Source organism: Engystomops pustulosus, chromosome 9 (genome assembly GCF_040894005.1).
Source record: "Engystomops pustulosus chromosome 9, aEngPut4.maternal, whole genome shotgun sequence".
Taxonomy (NCBI): Eukaryota; Metazoa; Chordata; class Amphibia; order Anura; family Leptodactylidae; genus Engystomops; species Engystomops pustulosus.
Window position 1 is genome coordinate 45,628,754 of NC_092419.1, and position 19,744 is coordinate 45,648,497.

Here is a 19,744-nt window from a genome sequence, read left to right on the forward strand (position 1 = left end):
CCGTGTCAACTATTTGTTTACATAGTTACAGGACAAGGGAATATTTCTGGATGGGAAATTTTTGCCATCTGGTTAAATAATCAATGATAATAACTGAAGACACATGTAATTCTCAGAATCCCCTAGATGACTTGTGAGGTTGCAATTTTTTTTTGTTTCCCACAACTTTTTCCAACTTTTTGAGACAATACAATGTCAGTATTAATACTTTTCTACAGTGAATATTGGGAGAATTTATCATTCTAGTTACACCAGTTTTCTGGCAGTTGTTCTGTCTCACAATTGTCTCATGTGCAACACAGATTTATGGAGTATGACTTTTCAAAAGTTGCAAATTTAGTCACAGATTCTTTCAAATCCGCTTCTGGCGTGGGAAAAAATTAAGACTTAGTTGTGCAAAACTTGTGGCTTTTCACCAAAAAATCTCAACACCTCATATGCCACATTTATCAAGCAATCTAAGACTCTATGATAAATTTGACATTCAAAAAGCTCCTAAGACCATCCAAAAAAAACTGTAGTAAGAAGACTCTCTGATGTGTTTAATCTAGTTACCTTCTATTTTCATCTCCAGAGCTGTGACATGCTCAGAGCTAATGTCATCATAGTCCGCAATGATATTTATATAGAATCCTCTCATTCTATAATTCTTTACATACCAGGCATAATAGCATGTAAATAGAGATGGACATATCAATATAAATTTCAAGCACCATATTCATGCAGATTGAGTTTCAAGTGACTCATTGTACATATTTAGTACACATCACAGTGACTAGAACATACAGAAAATCACTGTATAACCAAAGAAATCCAAAAAGATACTTACAGTATAGGAGATCCACAGCTTCTCCAGAATCCATCAGTTATAATTCCAATACTGATGAATGGTTTATCAACAGATTTTAATGTGGACTGTGTGCAGGAATTCTAACCCAAAACACAACCATTGAATTTGTCAGGTTTGGAATGTAATTTCAAACCTAAATTCATGGAATAATACTCATAATGACATTACTACCATGACCTTATTTAAACATCTATGCTGGATTACAGGGATCCGGAGCAAAATATCCTCGAAATATAGTCACTAAGTGGCTCCCTCTGGAAAACTACATTTTCTTAGAGACATGGGTATACAGTTGCAGCTCGGTGACTGGAGAGACAGGGTATCTCTGTTGACACAGTCCTTGGCAAACATGACTTCTATCGAAGCTAGCAGTAAATTACTGCTCCGGAGGTACATAGCGCCATCCAGATTAATGAAGATCAACCTGCCTGTAGATTCCAAATGATTTAGGTTATGTAGTGCTCATGGTACACTACTGAATAAAAGTTTATCTCATAGTGATCTCATAGTTAATATCACTAGGATCTTCTAGAGGCTACCAAAAATAAATTCTACTGAGTAATGGTGAATAAGAACATATCAAACATTTTGTTGGATTCAATGGAGAAGTTTGATAAAATATCTGCCGTCATCTGTCTTTCTTTCCCCCTATTCTCTTACCCTGGAAAATATAAAACCTCTGCTTTATTTAATATTTAATTCACAGTAATTATGCCAATTATGGTGATTGTTATTTTCTGTATTTCCACGCCAATATTGCATTACTGTAAAATTATTGAAAACAATTATAAAAAAAAGTCCTGTCATTTCACACCATCCAATTCCTTAAAGTGAATGGATTTGTGAGTCAATTCCTCAAAGAGTTCTTTCGATAATAACCTATAACCTAGATAATCTAACCAGGAGACTTGACGTAGCACAAGCGCTTACAGATAAGCAAAAACACTGTGTGCCGGATAGTGAGCAGAAATATGATGCATTGAAGACTTTCATCCTGGCAGCCTTCTCTGTGCTGAGAGATTCCAGATTGAACAAACATGCTGAGAGCTAAAATGTCTCCTGGCGAAGTCAACTAAACAAACCTCATTACTTCCCATTGTCTCGAAATGAGCTGAATATTACCGGATTGTTCTCTGAGATTACGGAGACACTACCTCTTGGACAATGCTTATGCAACACCCCTGCAGATGCAAAGGGTTGAGTAGGTGTTGCGAAAGTGTCCCTCTCCAGGTCAGAAGCTGTAAGCTTGAAGATACTGCCTGGAAAGTTAAATTGGTGTAGGTAATTATCCAATGATGTGGCTGTATTGTTAGCTGGAGTGTGATTGGAGAGCTGCTACCACCTGACCAGGGGGAGTATAAAACCCCTGCTCATTGAGAGCACATGGTTCTGTTGGTCTCAGTCAGTTCAGACTGCAGAGTCAGAGTGAAGAGAGAGACAGTGTTGCCACAGATATCAATCCCAGGAATTTATAGTGCCTCAGGCCTACTGCCTGACACTTGAGGTGAGACAGGAGACTCTAGCCAGAGCTGCAGCTTCCACAATTTGGACATAGCTCCATCTCAACTATCCCAGGCTGCATCTACTATCAGGCTAGTGCACCATTCCTGCGGACCACTCTCTATGACCACTACCGTAACCAGAATCCAATGTTAATCGTGTTTGGCCGTTGCCTGTTGTTTGGAGTTCAATAAAGAACCGAAAGTTGATTTGCACAATGTTGCCTCTGTCTGATCCTTGAATACAGCTGCTTAAAACCACATACTTCCCCATGCATTACTTGCCCCAGGGAGAAAGCATTGCATCAGCCTCTCCCTCCATATTTCTTGCACACACCACCTGCTGGAGACCTGCCAGGCTGTAGGACAGCCATCCGGTCCCCATACCAAGCACCGTGACCATAGCATGCCCAAGGCCGCACTAGCCAGCTACTCAGGTATTCTGGGTCCTGGCTGCCTCCAGGCCGCCAAGAAAAGGCTAGGCCCCAGTGAGGGATGTTCCACTTACCTGCCATGGAATTCTTGCCATGGAATTATAAGGCCTCCCCTGAAAATAAGACCTAGCGGCAGTCATTGCAGCAGCTCCCCCCACATACATTAGTATTAGGAAATCTTTTAGATGCTGCAGAAGGTTGTGACATCGAGAACAAATCTTGGAATTAAATCACTGGCTGTTGTGGAGCAATTCTTGTTCAGGGAAAAATAAGACCTCCCCTGAAATTAAGACCAAGTGCCTCTTAAGGAGCAAAATTTAATATAAGACACTGTGTTATTTTTAGGGAAACAGGGTAGAAATGGAGTCACAAGAAATACAGCATGAAATTCAGAGTTTGCAGAAATATAAGGAAGTTAGAGAAGTAGATTTTTTGTCCAACGATAAATGTAAATTCTTGTTCATGGAAAAATTAGACATCCTCTAAAAATAAGACCTAGTGCCTTTTTAGGACCAAAAATTAATAAAAGACAATGGGGCACATTTACTTACCCGGTCCAGTTGCGATCCAGCGGCGGATTCTCCGACGCTAATTCGGGTTCTGCCGGGATTCACTAAGGTCCGTGCACCAATATCCACTAGGTGCCGTTGCTGCGCCGAGGTCCTCTGGAGTTCACCTTCTATTTCTTGGTGCAGGTAAGTGCGTGTCAAGCAACACTTTTTTTTTTTAAATACCGCAGTTTTTCTGAATCCGTCAGGTTTTCCGACGGCCACGCCCCCGATTTCCACCGCATGCAACCGATCGTGCGTGCCAAAATCCTGATGGAATTCGTCGCAAATCGGAAATCGTCGGGAATTGCGTGATTCGGACCCTTAGTAAATGAGCCACAATGTCTTTTTTGGGGGGAAACAGGATAGTTTTGACATCACTAATGCAAAAGGTTTAGGGTATTAGGACCAAAGTCTTTTGTCTGGTGCTCAAAATGTTCGATATCCCCATAACCTGCTGTATTGCCGTCCTCATGTTGCTGATACAGGCAGGGTGCAAGAAGCCTGTGAGACAGGGCAGTTACTACTGTTGGGCACATTATTACAATCAAGGCAACTATGGAAGAATTATTTTTTTAATGGGGCACACTAGGATTATAGCATTATTACTATAAAGCTACAATATAGGGCATGCTGGAGAAGTCTTATTATTTCTCAGCTACTACTAGTATTGTTATTTCCAAGACACTACTATTACTGTAAGGGACATATTTTCTGGGGCTCCAAGTGTAACCATAGGGGCACAAACTATAGTACTAATATTTTCAGGGGGATCATGGTATTCTAATTTCTACAGTCTGGTGTTTGGGGCATCAAACCAAACTGTATTAACATAAAATATGGCACGAAGTTGGATATAAATGGCTAGAATAGTTAAGGGAAATCTGCAGATGTGGCATAACAATGTAACATGCCATATTATAGTTATTCTATACCTTTTATGGAGAAAGTCAATAAAGGGGCTGATATATAATCATTCATCCAGATTATTTGTCATAATTAATTCGCTTGGGTTTATTTCACAATGTGTTATTATTAAAACAAGATTTCCTCTCTGGCTTCAGAAGATTTCTTCAATCAATTAAAACAAAACATGTGTCTTACGCTGTACATGTTTGTCTTGGGACAATTCTCCAGTGTATGTCTGGTTCTTGCCAAACTCTATAAATCTACATGGCTTGATATATTTTATAAAAAGTCTGCTACAGATCAACCTTCCTCGTAGACAACCAATTGGAGCCACTAGAGAAATAAGTCCCTGAAGAGGACGGATAAGATTCCATCAGTTAAAACTCCATAAAAAACACCTACAGATGTGACCTTTACTCTTGGCTCAACACATCTGAAAAGCTGAGTAGCTTAAAAAAAACACTTGCAATTTGTGAGCACCGAATTTGTGTATGTGTGACCACCTTTTTGTTGCGAGGTGGGATACGGACTCTGCATTGAGCAATATCAAACACACACACATTGGCTTTGGTATCTCCATTTACCACTTATAAACAGTTAGATTATACATGCAATAATGTCTGTGTTTATGTGAATTATAGAAGCAGCTGTATTTATTATGCAACAATAAGAACTGTGCAACCATGTCTCTATTTTAGGTGTTATTAAGTGAGATGAAGAATCTTGACCCCTAAACACATCTTTTTGAAATATTTTAACCAAACAATTGAGCTTACAGTCTTGATCCAGATGACGAAAATCATCCTTTTTATATTATTAGGCCTCATGCATGTATGCATACACGAGCATGCAGGATAGAGGTGCAGGTGGGAGGAGGGGTAAGTGCTCCTCACCCCTCCCTTCTCAATTGAAAGTCGAGTGATTAATGCCATAGTACAGCATAATATAGGACATGTCCCGCCTCAGTCACCTTGCGTGTATCTGCCCTGATTTATTGACCTTGTATGATCACCTGATCACATGAAATCACAGCATGCCTCCATGTAAGCATGAGGAGGAGTAAAAACTGGAGGCAAGCTGGGATTTCGAACATATATTATCAGATACATACATGGTGTAGACGTTGCAAACGTAACTGGGTAAAGGACCTTAGATGACATCACTCTGGTCACATGATATTTAGTGCTGAATGCTGAGAACAGGCATAAGACATAGAGAGTAGAAGACGGATTGGGCCAGCTCAGCAGGGCATGCCCCCTCTAATGCCAGGAAAGGGAAACAATTTTTAGCTAAAAGGGTGTTGGTTCATAAGGCTCTACAGGAACCTATCACTAGGGGATGACAAGTTTCCCTTTAAGCCTTTGCACGCTTTATGCTGTCCAACTTTGAGAAAACAATTCCCAGATTAACTGTGTACTACATTGATCTCTTCCCCACATGGAATCTGTCAGAGGACGCTGCAGTTTACCATTATTGGCTGCTCCCACCTAAGGGTACATTTACACAGCGGTATTCCCGCCGTGCGGGCATACCGCCGTGTGCTGGAGAGGAAGAGGAGGCAGCCCCTCCTCCCTCCATAGAGAATAGCGGCGCACGGCGGCACACACGCCGAAAGATAGAGCATGCCACACATCGGTACCGCTATTGCCGCCTATGGGGATGTACATGCGGCTGCATGTGAATGTGCCCTAACTGAAAGCATATGTTTAGGCCTGAATAGTAAAAGTTTTTGGTGTGACCTTATTTCTCATTCACATATCCAACCACAATAGAGCAAGTGAATACAAGAAACATGCTTGTGTGTATATACTTTGACTCTTATATTCAGGGTCATGCCCCTGGATCAGCAGGACATTTGTCCGGCCATTCCTCCCCACTCTCACCATGATTTGTGCCCTCAGGACATAGATAACTATGAGAAAGCATGCATAAAGCACACTGCTTTCCCCTGCAGGACCTGAAGCCTCTGGGAGCCTCCTGCTTTTACCTACAGGACCTGAGATGATGTCATGATCACATGACCTTCAGGGGAAAGCAGTACACAGAGCTGCAGCAGTGAGGTGAGGGGGAAACATGATAGGAGCTAAGGGAAGGGGGAGAACATGGGGGGAAACTGTGTGGGCACATTACTGGTGGGCTGTGTGAGGACATTACTGAGGGGATGTGTGGGGAACATTACTGGGGGATGTGTGGAAGACATTACTGTGGGGCTGTGTGAGGACATTACTGGGTGACAGTGTGGGCACATTACTGGGGGGCTGCATGACAACATCGCTGTGTGAGGACATTACTGGAGGGATGGGTGGGAGACATTACTGGGATCTGTGTGGGGACATTACTGGGGGCTGTGGGGACATTACTGCGGGGTGTGGGGCACATTGCTGAGGGGATGTGTGAGGACATTCCTGACGGGATGTGTGAGGACATTACTGGGGGGCTGTGTAAGGACATTACTTGGGGGCTGTGTGAGGACATTACTGGGGGGATGTGTGAGGACATTCCTGAGGGGATGTGTGAGGACATTACTGGGGGGATGTGTGAGGACATTCCTGAGGGGATGTGTGAGGACATTACTGGGGGGCTGTGTGAGGACATTACTGGGGGGCTGTGTAAGGACATTACTTGGGGGCTGTGTGAGGACATTACTGGGGGGATGTGTGAGGACATTACTGGGGGGGTGTGAGGACATTACTGGGGGGATGTGTGCGGACTTTAGTAGCGGGCTGTGTGAGGACATTACTGGGGTGCTGTGTGGGAGTCATTACCTGGGGATGTGTGAGGAGATTACTGGGGGGCTGTGTAGGATACTTTACTGGGGGGCGCAGTGTGAGCACACATCACCTGCAGTCCCTGGATGTAACAAGTAGGGATTTCTCCTGTATTTTCTGTAACTGTATATATTGTCAGTAAAGTTGTTATTGGCTCAACCAAATGTGAGGGGGTTATGTACAGGAAGGGGCATTATTGAAAGTGCGATACATATGCCCTTGCCCAGATCTTTTCCCACCCTAGCACGTCCCTGCTTATCATCCTTCCTCCTTAACTACTTTTCAATTTTTAGTGAATTTTATCTTGTGGGCGGGGACCCAATTAAAATGTGGCCCAAGAACTTTAAATTCCACTAATGCTTGTCGTTGTTATTCCATGTTCCATCTGCCTTTCTGCCTTTTCTAAGCATTTGTATTACAATATAAGTGTGTATTATAACTTACACTTGCATCCTGATAAAATCCTGGGGTAGTCACAGGGGCTGGACTTTGGTTTGCATGCATTTCAAAAAACAACATGTGACCTGTTTGAGCTGCAGGCTGTCTCCATGTTTGTGCTCCTGTACACTGACCTTGTCCCTCCCCCACTGACCAAGCTGTGATCTCTGAGAAGAAGCAGGAGGAGGAGCTAGACAGGAGCACAAAGGTCTGAGGAGTGGGTAACACAGACAAGTCACGTTGTTTTTTTAAATGCATCCAAACCAAAGTCCAGCCCCTGTGACTACCCCAGGATTTTGTCAGGGAGCAAGGTAAGTTATAACACACAATTATATTGTAATGCAAATGCTTAGAAAAGGCAGAGAGGCAGATTTACACTGCTGGTGTCATGGGCTTTTACAATCTGTCTTCAGTGAAAATGAGGTCCCTGGTGACAGGTTCCCTTTAAAGCTGAACAACTTTTGGCTATTGTGTTGTAAAGAATACCAGCTACACATTGTGGGGAGATGTATTAATGTGTTGGTCTTTAGACCAGTGCAGAGTAGAACTATACACATCTCTGCTGCACCAGATTATTCCCTGTGTCTGATGCTGGATAAATCTGGTGCAGTATAAAACTGGCGATTCGTACTCTACACCTCCTATAAGTTGCTCTAGTTTGCTGCACCACAATATTGAATTTTCTGGCACACTGGTTATTTTTTGTCGAGACCATGCCCTTTTTACAGAGGACAAGATGTTAAGTCAGAAAAAATTGCCTAAAAATATTTTAAACCCTTCCATTGTATTTCATATATCATATATTTCATATATCCATCCAGCAGAGGTGCAAAATAATACTGATGGACCCTAATGCATATCTGTACTGTGTGCCTCAACTATATTGTATATAGCAGTGGTGGCGAACCTATGTCACAGGTGCCAGAGTTGATGCTCCGAGCCCTCACCAGACAAGACTCATAGCATTGTTCAGTCTCCAGGCTTAGTGCAACTCCTCCCCCCTTTTTAAATTACACCCCTGACACCCATCCATTTTTCTTTCATAGTTTTTTATGAAGCACAAGAGCCCTCGGCTTCACACACACAAATATATATATATATATATATATATATATATATATATATATATATATATATATATATATATATATAAAAATCTACATCCAGTGGCTGCCAAGAAGGTCAGATCTCTTTTCAACTGTACACAGATTCATCACGTCCATGCTATAATCCAATGGTGTTGATCCAGAGGAAAGCAAAAAAAACCCTATAAGGCTTCCAATTACCCATAGCGGGGAACAAAATCCTGGGTGGCGAGAAAACATCCATGAATCAACGGATGTTTCCATCAATGCCTTCACTTCCCAAGTATGTAATTATAAAACCTTTAGTAACCTAAAATACAAATACTGCAACCAATTATTATACTAGACCAGTGATGGCGAACCTTTTAGAGACCGAGTGCCTAAACTGCAACCCAAAACCTTATTACTTATCGCAAAGTGCCAGTACGGCTATTTAACCAGAAAACTGACGGTTTAGTTTAGAATCAATTTACACAGGTTACAGCAGTCCTATACACACTGAAACGCCACTTTTACACCATTTTACATCACATAAAAGAGTAATAAAAAGTTATCAAAAGGTCACGCAGTCCTCAAAATGGTAGCAATGAAAACAACGGCTCATTAAGCAAAAAAACCCAAATCTCCCCAGCTCCGTGCACTAAAGTTATTAGCGTCACAAGATGGCGAAACTATTTTCTTTTTCGTACACTGTTTTGATGATAGAAAAAGCATTAAAACACAATAAAACCTACAAATCTGGTATCACTGCGATAGGACCGAACCAAAGAATAAAGGACACAAATGATTTGGAGCGCACAGCGAAAGTATTAAAATCCAGCTTCCCAGTACACGACATGGAATAATAAATGAGAAGTAAAATATGTTATGCAAAAAATAAGCCCTCACACAGGTATATATAAATGCACATATAAATTTATAATATAATATGCATATACATAAATACATAAATAAAAATACATATGCTACTTACTCTTGCTCAGGTGTCTGTTGTTCCAGGGGGGGGGGGGGGGGGTCGGGGTGCAGCATCTGGAGTTCGTTTCAGTGTGGTTATGAGGCATGAGTTTCAGGGGAGGGGGTGATGGGGGGCAGTGACCGGAGTTGAGCGGGGGGAAGGGGGGGGGGAGTGAGAGCGGCCGGAGTCCTTGCGGGGGGGGGGGGGGGGGCGGCGGGTTGCGGTAGCGGGCATAACAGGCTGGGGTTCGGGCGCGCCGGGGGGGGCTTGTTGTAGCGGGCGCAGTTTGGGCCGTGAGTTTCGGCCCGGTTGCGGGCGGAGTTTTATGGGAGGTGCGGGAGCGGGCAGGATGGATGCGCCGAATTAAAAAAATAAATACACTCACCTCAGACTCGTTCCTCCGGCTGATCACTGCAGCGCACACGGAGTAAGGTGCCCAGCGCTGGCAGCGTAATGACATCATTTCGCTGCCAGCGCGGGGATGCTTACCGTCCTGTGCGCTGCAGTGATCAGAGTGACAGCAGGCAGTGTCAGCGCCCTGCTCTGTCATGGCTGTTAGCATTATCGGAGCGCAGCTCCGATACTGCTAACAGCCATGACAACCAGGTGTGGACAGTGGTTGTCCGCACCTGGCAGTGGTTGGGAGGATGGGGCGCGTGCCAGCAGTGAGGGCTCTGCGTGCCCTCTCTGGCACGCGTGCCATAGGTTCGCCATCGCTGTACTAGACTATCAAGTGGAACAACTATCAATCACTTTGGTAGGAAACTTATTCTACAAGATACATCTATTCTGGAAGAATGGGAAACCTCTCAGGTTTCTGCACACAGCCCTACAGGTGGCTATGTCCACCCCTGAGCCAGTAAGGGTAAAAAACTAATTTTACTTTAGAAGTTCAATGCTATGTACTATGTTTACTGTACTATAGTTTTGGCCCAAGAAGGGTAGTGCAAGTAATTTTCCAACCTGATGTGAAGCAGCATGTAGGGGGTCTGGAAGCTACAAGTGGTTTCTAAACCAGTGGTTGGAGAAAATAAGCTAATATCAAGTGAATTTGTTCTTCAAGAATATTCTTGAAAAAGATTCTTCTCTAAACTCTGAAAACGATATATACAGCAAGTCTCATACACCAGAGATAATTAGTTCCTAGGTCCCTAGATTATAATAAAAGACCTGGTCATGGAGAAGATTTCTTTGACAATGTACAGATTGGCATATAGTAATGCAAGCCATGTGAAGGGAATATTTAAGAACATGAATTATATTTTTGTCATATCGTAGCTCATTCCGTTCATTTCTTTCTCCAACAGCAGGATTAGATCACAGCTGGGATCTCTCTGCTGGGGCTTATTTCTTCTTCTCTCTCCTTGGATTATCATGTTCTGACTTGTTTTGTAAAGAACAATTTCTTCCAAGTGTAAATGGTGTCAACAAATGTTCTTGCCTATTATTCTAGCCCTGAATCATTTCTATAACAATTTTGTAAGCGATTCATGTTTTTATTATAAAGATCCCTCAAATATTAGGGTTTACTTTTGCTGGGACAGTTATTTGTAGTCTGCATCTCACATAGTGACAATGGACAGACTGGGTCCACCCAAAGAGACCTAGCCACTATCTGCTCAAACTAAGTTATGGAGGCCTCAAGTGAAGACATTATAAAATTGTTGGTAGAACACTTAAAAAACAAGATACGAAAATAAGGCAACCCTTTTAAGATGTGGTGATAGGGTCATTTTCTTCTGTATCATGTATGGAAATGTGAAACATCTAAGGTATTTTGCCATAAAGACAAAACCATTAAAAAGGAACAATTGAAAATATCACATACGAATATCTTGGATATGCAAGGAATTAGAGGTCTGTTGCTTTCCACTATACCTAACATCTGTGTTTCATCACCAGACCGTGGGAAAGTTGGCAGACAAGTAGAAACAATTGATGATGGATTCTGAATTCTAGCCATTCCTAGAGAAACAGAAGCACAAGCCGTTTACCGGACACAGAGACTACTAGTTCTACCTATAAACCTTTACATCAGTTATCATCGGAGGAGTGACATTGCTGGGAGACTTTATGAAGTAAAGTCTCACACATGTAAACAAATGCATTTCGGAAGTGATGTTACCAGAGAGAACATGCAAAGTATGATGTGTATCTGACAATATGTATGTATGTATGATGTGTACAATGTGTACAATGTATGATGTGTATCCCACTGAGGTTTATAGGATGGGAGGCAACAGCTGGCAATACTTTTAAAGAAAAAACAATCTGTAACTTAAGACTCCTACACTGTTGTTCCAAGAAATTGCTGTAATGAGAAAGAATACCCTAGTATTTTAACCATTGTAAAGTGAAGGTAGTAGAATCAAAGTCCAAATAGTAGCAAAAGTATAGCAGTAGCAAAACCCTATTTTGTGACTTTTTCATAATTCTGGAGTGCTGGTTTTCTTTACCTTGAGAAGTGCTGCTTTATTACCTAATTCAACTTCCTAAATAAATTCCATTGTAAAAAAAAGATAATGGGAGAGATTATTTATCCCCTTCCCTCCATTGCCGCTGAGTACATCAAGAGGCTCCTGCCTCATGTTGTATATGGCAGCCAGGCTACGAAGCATTTATTTCTACTTCAAGTCCTACCTGGCATAGAAATATATGCAGAAGGCGAACTTTTACTGGTAAATGTTAGTCTTCTGCCAGGAGAGGGAGGGAGCAGGGCATGAATTTCCCGCACCGGCCCAGTACTGAGATGGCCATGCCCCCTTTACGCATCCTTAGCTTGTAGGGGGAAATAATTGCAATTGGTGGTTCACTGGCAATTGTGATTATTTCAGGGCTTCTACGTCTGTTTTAGCTCTACTAATTCTCCCCTAATGTCTTAATATTCAACAAATTGTTAACGGTAGCCTATAAAAGTCCATGTAGTGCTGGATTCACCATTATGGTTCTTAGGTGGGAGCATACATCTCCCAATAGTCACAGGTATATACTGTAACAAAGTAGGTGAGGTTTGTGAAACCCACGCAAAAAATATATTCTGACGGCACACCCTCAGAAAATAGACTTTAGTTGCCTCCGAATTGGGTAGTTTTTTTCTGTGATTCTGGGGTCAATGGTGTGTAGGAACTTAGGCCCACTGGAGGATCCTCTGGTCCAACACCAAGCTGTTATATTTTACAGATAGAGGTTAACCTTATGGGATAGTTCCTTTAAGGACATATAGGTCTAAAGGAGTCATTGACCTGAATATACAGTTTATAGTTATGTGCTCAGTATTTAAAAGTTGTCTTCAGTATTGAAAAGACTTAAAACAGTGGCACACAAGTCTATATGTTGTGTCTGGTATCACAGCTCAGTTTGCAGAAGATGAAAAATGAGGATCAAGTATCTTACATGGTAAAATAGGTTGAGCCCAGACTTGAGATTTTATTTTTGAGACAGTTCAAAAACCTGAAAAGAGTTACCATCATTCATTCATCCCTGATCAGATTTATCGATCCACATCATAATGATAGCTGAAGAAATGACTAAGTCAGAGAAACAACTTCTATGCACTTTTCATGCTGTGAAATGTAAATGGAGCAGAAAATAAAGGTTGAAGGTTGATGTCAAGAGAGGAAGTGCTCAATAATGAAGTAACACCAACTATAAGTGTGACCTTGTGGGGAGAAAAAAACTTGAATGTTAGAAGGGTTACTATTAGGTGAGAGCATTTATCATCCAAATTTGGGGTAAAAAGAATATGTCATATCACATAATTATCATATATATTTAGTATAGTTATGAATATCCACACTCTTGCAACAGATTTCATGTCAATGTGACTTACAAGCAGAGTGACTTGGCAGGGAAATATGGTGAAGATCTGAGGTGTTGGATGAAGACAGAGAGATAATTCTATGTGCTCTTTCTAGTTGCTGAAACAAAAATGATCCAATATTTAACAAATGACTACAGAGATTCAGCATTGGTTCCAACAAAAAAAATTGACTTGTACTTGGGTTGACTAGTTAATGGGCATGCGAAATCTGCAAAATAGCACATGGCATTGATGTAAACCTTAGTAGCAGTAGTAGTGGAATGGCAGCAAACTGTACACAATGTTAATAGGAAGGATTTTGATTTAGTTTTATTGATTAGAACTATAGTAAAATGTAAAGAAAGCTAAAATCAGATTATGGCAATACCTACTTTTATATTATTTAAGTATTATAATAAACATGATATAAATCTGGTATTACTGTAATCTTAGTGACTGTCAGGATCGGAGATAGTGGATCCTCTGGACCACCGTGGCCGATGACATAAGCCAAAACCTGGGACCAGAATATAAGTGGTACTTGGCCTCCACCAGAGCCCGCCTCAATGCAGGATGGTCTTGCTGCAGCGTGGTACCACCAGGACGTTCCACAGGCGCGACTTGTCCGCGGTGGCAGCCAAGGTTGAGGTACAAAATCAGCAGGCAATCTTGTAGTTGTGGACAGGCAGATGGTCAAGGCAGGTGGCAGTGGTTCAAGGTCAGGGATGAAGCAAGAGGTCAGGGCTGGCAGCGGAGGAGCAAAGTCAAGAAAAGGTCCCCGGTCACAACGGGAAATCCAATCACTAGCACTGGGCACAGGAAACAGCTTTCTAAAATGCATAAACACTAAAATCCAACAGGGAATGCTGGGAGACACTGGGTTTTATCCATTTCCTGAAAAGAGCCAGTACTAATTAGCGGTGGGCTGGCCCATGAAATCTTCTGAAGCCGGCGTGCGCACACGGCTGATCGACGGGAATCGGGAACGAGGAGAGGTAAGACATGTCGGAGGGGCGCTGGGTCACACCGAGGATCATGGGTGAGCCCGTGACCCAAGACGTGGGTCGCGGAAGCACCCGTGTCAGAGACCAATGGTATAAAGGTGATGTATATTTTTGGCACATGTTGGAATAAATTAGTAAATTTGCTTCACATCCTAATCTTGGAGTGCTGCCATTGAGTATTGAACTTTCCTTAGGGCAGTGCTGCTACTACTTTTTTGTTGTTTTATAGATACACACACACATACTTTTTATGGCTTACATTGCCTTTAAGTATTTTATACCTTGTAAAATCAGGATCAAAAGTCTATTTTATCCCTTTTTTTAAGGAACTCTGCAATGACCCTCACCTGTTTGTAGATGGGATCAGCCATCATGATTTACACCAAGGCAAGCTGGGAAACTGCTGGTTTGTGGCTGCTTGCTCCTGTCTTGCTCTCAGAGAGACTCTTTGGAAAAAGGTACCAGGACTAAACACATTTGCATGACTAATACACTAAATGAGATCTATATATCAAGTAAAATGTAGCTTCAATATGACTTTTATGAAGTTACATAGTATGTATTTGAACAGAAAAATATTACAAACCAATATCCTTGTGTGGTTTTAGGCCTCATGTACATGACCGTTGTGGGGGCTGTGATTTGGCTGCAAAATTTGTGGCCAGATCACAGCCCCATAGAGGTCTATAACAACCGTTCACGGTGCAGTGTCTGACGGCCCTGTGTCTGAGCCGGTCTTTCTATGGAGAGGGAAGGGGTGAGGAGAGCTTACTTTTTTTCCTTGTTCCTCCCGGCCATAAGCTGGACGAGCTACGGCCCAGGCGAGCACACAGCCGCCTGTCTGGGGCCTTATAACAATATTATTAACCATTTTTATGTATTTCTTGACTGTCACATTGCTTCCAGACTGATCATTTGTTCTTGCACTGTAGGTTATACCAGAGTGGAAAAAACAGGAATGGGACCCAAAAAGACCACACAGATATGCAGGAATTTTCCATTTCCAGTTCTGGTGTTTGGGAGATTGGGTTGATGTTGTCATCGATGATCGTCTGCCAAGCATAGACGGGAATTTGATCTACTGCCATTCTAATGTGAAGAACGAATTCTGGAGTGCGCTGCTGGAGAAGGCGTATGCCAAGTGAGAACCTTCTATATCTCAGGATATGAAAGCTGAAATAGATCCAGGGTTCTTCTGAAAGAGCAAAAGGTCCTTGATGCTACAATTCATTTTTTTTAATTCTGGGTTTGGTCAGCGTACCCGGATATATATTGCGCTTTACCAGATTTATATACGTTGTTCACCTTCATTCTACATTTATCAATATGGCTTAGTATGGGGTTTCAGATAGTAAATGTACTACTCTACCTTCTACTCCTACAAGATACAGTGGTGGTTTCCATATTCTTTCTCCACAATACATCCAGCTTAGATAGAGGGTTTTACAGGCAATAAAAGTTCTTGCGTCTTTATACAATGTTAAGTATCTGAGACTGAGGTCCGTAGAGGAGGTTATTCTGTGCCTCTATCCAGGACTTGTGAAAAGTTGATCCATGATGCATAACTCTCTACAGGTTGGCTGGAACATATGAAGCCCTTGATGGTGGAAGCACAGCAGATGCCATTGTGGATTTTACTGGGGCAGTTGCAGAAAGCATGGACCTATCTGATGGCAAATACAAAGTTAATATATCGGAACAAACCAAGCTGTTTGAGGTGCTATTGAAAGTTTATAAAAGAGGTGGATTGATCTGCTGTTATCTTAAGGTATTGTAATATTTATAGAGACTGTTCGTCTCTATAAATGGCTTAAGGGGTTAAGTTGTGTTCTTTTACAAAAAAAAAGAAGCTTTAATCCTATACAAAGGAAGCAGAATGAGTCTCTGTCCCTGCTCTGCACATGTTGATTAAGACCGCAACAGTTTGTGTGGAATTTGGTAACTCCACCCACGTCACATGGTTGCGCCTACCTGTTTAAGTGAAAATATTCCGGTTTTCTTCAAATGTTATTTCCAAAAAATGTGCAGCTAAAAAAAAATGTCTAGCTAAGAAAACATGCTGGAATGGACATAGCCCGAAAGTTATCAGTTGAGAGATTTATTAAGGCTTCTCCACCAGTTTTCTGGGGGGAAAGGCATGTAAATCTCCAGATTCCCATCAGTTGGGATGATCTCCACCAGATCAGACCTGGTCTAAATAGACCCGAATTGGCTGAGATTTCATCTGGATCTACTAAGAGGGGGAATTTGAAGGCTGGCATTTTAAGAAATCCTCCCCTATGTCTTCCATAGCTATATGTGCTTGTGATTTGCAGTATTGATGGATATTATACAGAATATGTTGATTCTCTTTACCGAATAGTGATCAGTACACAAGTGAAAAAGTTGCAGAAGAACTGGGCAGAAAAGTTCCCGGATTTAATTTGGCACTGTCATAACCCATGATAAGCGGACCTCCCTTTTAATAGGTCAATGAAATGCAATAGATTATGGGTTTGTTTACTTAACAGCGGCTGCAACCAATTCCCACTCCTAGAGAGTCAGTGTTATACACGCCAGACCTGTAATATGAACCGTCTCAGGATGAAGGAGTAATAAAAAGCTGGATGATATCTATAGTATGACGTCCAGTAGAGGTCCCTGAACACTCTGCTGATTTATCATGTTGCTTGTTGTCTAAGATTTGATTGATTATAGATAATAAACAGAATATATAATTATACTGATATATGCTAATACTATATCTATTGGACTTGAACACCATATAAATACACTTCTTGTGTTTTGGGTCAGTCTTTCCTAAGCATATCCATGTTATCCACTTGCCTGGGTCTTCTGACCAGTCTATTATATTGCTGCCTATAATTATATGTAGTTAATTTTCTAAATGCCCTCTATGCACCTTTTCTAAAAATTCATAATATTGTTGCCCTATCCATATGATGGCAGTATGATATGTATGTGCTGATCTCAGACATCTTCCTCTTCTCTTTTAAGGCAGCCTCCCCCAGGGATATGGAGGCAGTGACTCCATTGGGACTTGTCAAAGGACATGCATACTCAGTGACAGACATAAAGAAGGTGTCTCTGGGAGAGAAGACCCTCTGTTTTGGAAAGACCTCCAAGCTATTCATGATCAGAATGAGGAATCCATGGGGAAAGAGGGAATGGAGAGGGGCATGGAATGACGGGTATGTAAAATGTAATGTATATATCTATAAAATACTACATATACTATAATCCATGACCTGTTTTAATCTAAACAGGTAATGTTAGAATATTATATTGACTATACAATGTAAAAGCTTTGATGTTAACATGATAATGGTACAGTGTCACAATCTATAAGTACTGCCAAATGAAAGAAAACTTTATGTTGTGCGCTACTATGTCACTATTCATGATGAGCCCTGGAATCCGATAGAGGAACAAATTGTAAATAAACTATGGATCCCTGGGAGGGGGAGGAGCTGCTGCTCCCTGCTCACAGAGGAGGAAGGAGGGGGAGGTCATGTGACAGTGTATGTAGAAGAGCTGGATGTGTATGTAGATGTCTCCTTAACAGAACAGTGAGGTACAAGATCTCCCTGTTCTCTGCCAGTCCCTCCATCCCAGTCTGTGATTCTACAGAACTTTATCTGTCTCCCTCTGTTTTTTAAGCTGCTTGCCTCCCCCACCTTGTCATCGGCACTATCAGCTCTGTCCAGATAAGCTATTTACCCTTACTGCTCACACAGCACAGGCTTTAGACTTCAAGTAACTGCTTTACTTATGATTTCTACTACTTATTACATGTTTCCTGCTCCTCCATGTGATGGAAGCTGCCAGGCTGTCACCATATACATCCTGTATGTGCACTGTGCAGTGTTCAGTGGATTTACTTGTGGGAAACTAAATGGTTTTAATGTTACTTTGAGAGAGAACACAAGGCATCATGGGATCTGTGGGCAAGCTAACTGGCCTCAGCTTGAGGGCATAGACTAACAGATATTAGTTTCCGCTCACTTCACCTCTGATGAACTTTGGAAAGAAAACGGCAAGCAGCAGAAAGTAGGCAGTGTTCTGCTTGTTTTCAAAGGGGAATCGCATATAATAATTTGGTAAAATCACTATAGCTTTACAGTTACGCTTTAAGGAAAGCTCTTACTCCCTGATCCTAGTCAAAAGCCTCTTACTCCTCTAAACCAGTTCCCTACACTGTACTGAAGAGATGCAACCACATCAAAACAGCAATGTCTACAGTAGGGAGTCTGTTCCTTCTGGAATAGATACACTGGTTTGGTTTTATTCCGACATCATGTCATTAGTCTTCCTGAAAGTCATGCCTGATGGTAAGGGGACTGCCAGACAAGGTAGCTAAAAGAGGGGTGGTTTTCTTTAAATGTTCCTGGTCATACATGTCTAAAGCATTATAGACCTCTTGAGGAAGAAAGTGAAAAAAAAAATCTTTTTTTATCTTGAAGATCTGAAGAGTGGAGAAAAGTAAGCAAATCGGAGAAAGGAAAACTTGGACTGACAGTGCGGGATGATGGAGAGTTCTGGTGAGATACTTACAATACATTACACAAGAGTTTGTTTATTGCCCTTTTTAAAATTTTTCTTCTCTTTTCGAGAGAGGATTGTATTTTTTCAAAGCCTAGTGTTCGGATAGATAAAGAATAACCTTAGCATAGATTCCTAGAATACGAATATGCATCTGCCTACCCAATGATTTAAAAGGCTAATCCGAATGTGTTGGGTGATCTCTGCTCACATCTTGGGTGCAGTTATTAAAAGTCACAATGTGAAAATGTATGCAGATGACCTGGGATCCAAAAAGTAGCAAAGCGTAAACCAATATAATCCTAGCTAACCTGTGTGCTCTTTTCTACAGGATGACTTTTGAGGATTGGTGTAATAATTTCACAAATGTTGATGTCTGCCGTATGATAAACACTTCATGTCTTAGCCGACACAAAACATGGGAGAAGGGGGAAGCTTGCGGAAAATGGACAAATAATGTGGACGCCCTGTTGAATCGCTCTGGAGGATGCTTCAATAATAAAAGTACATTTTTTCAGAATCCACAGGTGATTGCCCTGTTTGTTAGACAGTTCATAATATGGAGATAAGGGATTACTAAGGCTCAGTTCACATCAAGTCTTTTCATTATATTGTCCCTCTGTAGAGTAGTTTGAAAAAAATCGCACCCGTTCCGCTTGTTCCACAACTCCTGGTTCTGGCTCACTCACAATAACTGAAAGAACTAACTGAAGACCTAAGAAGATGTGAACTTAGACCTAGTGAGTCATTTTAGACATTTTAGGATATATGGTAAAGTCATTTCATACAGGGCTCCAGTACAACTCACAGGGATGTAAATAGTGAGTCCTCTAAAACAGGTTTTAATTCAAAGTGCAGAGATTCGGAAATGTTACAGATTGTAAAAAGATCATTTGCAATTTAGTGATTTATT

At 41.6% G+C, this 19,744-nt stretch overlaps 1 protein-coding gene across 2 annotated transcripts in view; it reads left to right on the forward strand.

Moving 5' to 3' along the window:
* CAPN6 (calpain 6) overlaps window positions 1-19,744 on the forward strand; it is a 42,579-nt gene that overhangs the window by 11,642 nt on the left and 11,193 nt on the right. For both annotated transcript variants that reach the window (XM_072123058.1, XM_072123057.1), the window contains exons 3-8: window positions 14,616-14,747; window positions 15,222-15,430; window positions 15,865-16,057; window positions 17,287-17,480; window positions 18,753-18,830; window positions 19,163-19,358. In XM_072123058.1, the coding sequence (XP_071979159.1) occupies window positions 14,616-14,747; window positions 15,222-15,430; window positions 15,865-16,057; window positions 17,287-17,480; window positions 18,753-18,830; window positions 19,163-19,358 (1,002 nt within the window). The remainder of the gene's footprint in view (window positions 1-14,615; window positions 14,748-15,221; window positions 15,431-15,864; window positions 16,058-17,286; window positions 17,481-18,752; window positions 18,831-19,162; window positions 19,359-19,744) is intronic.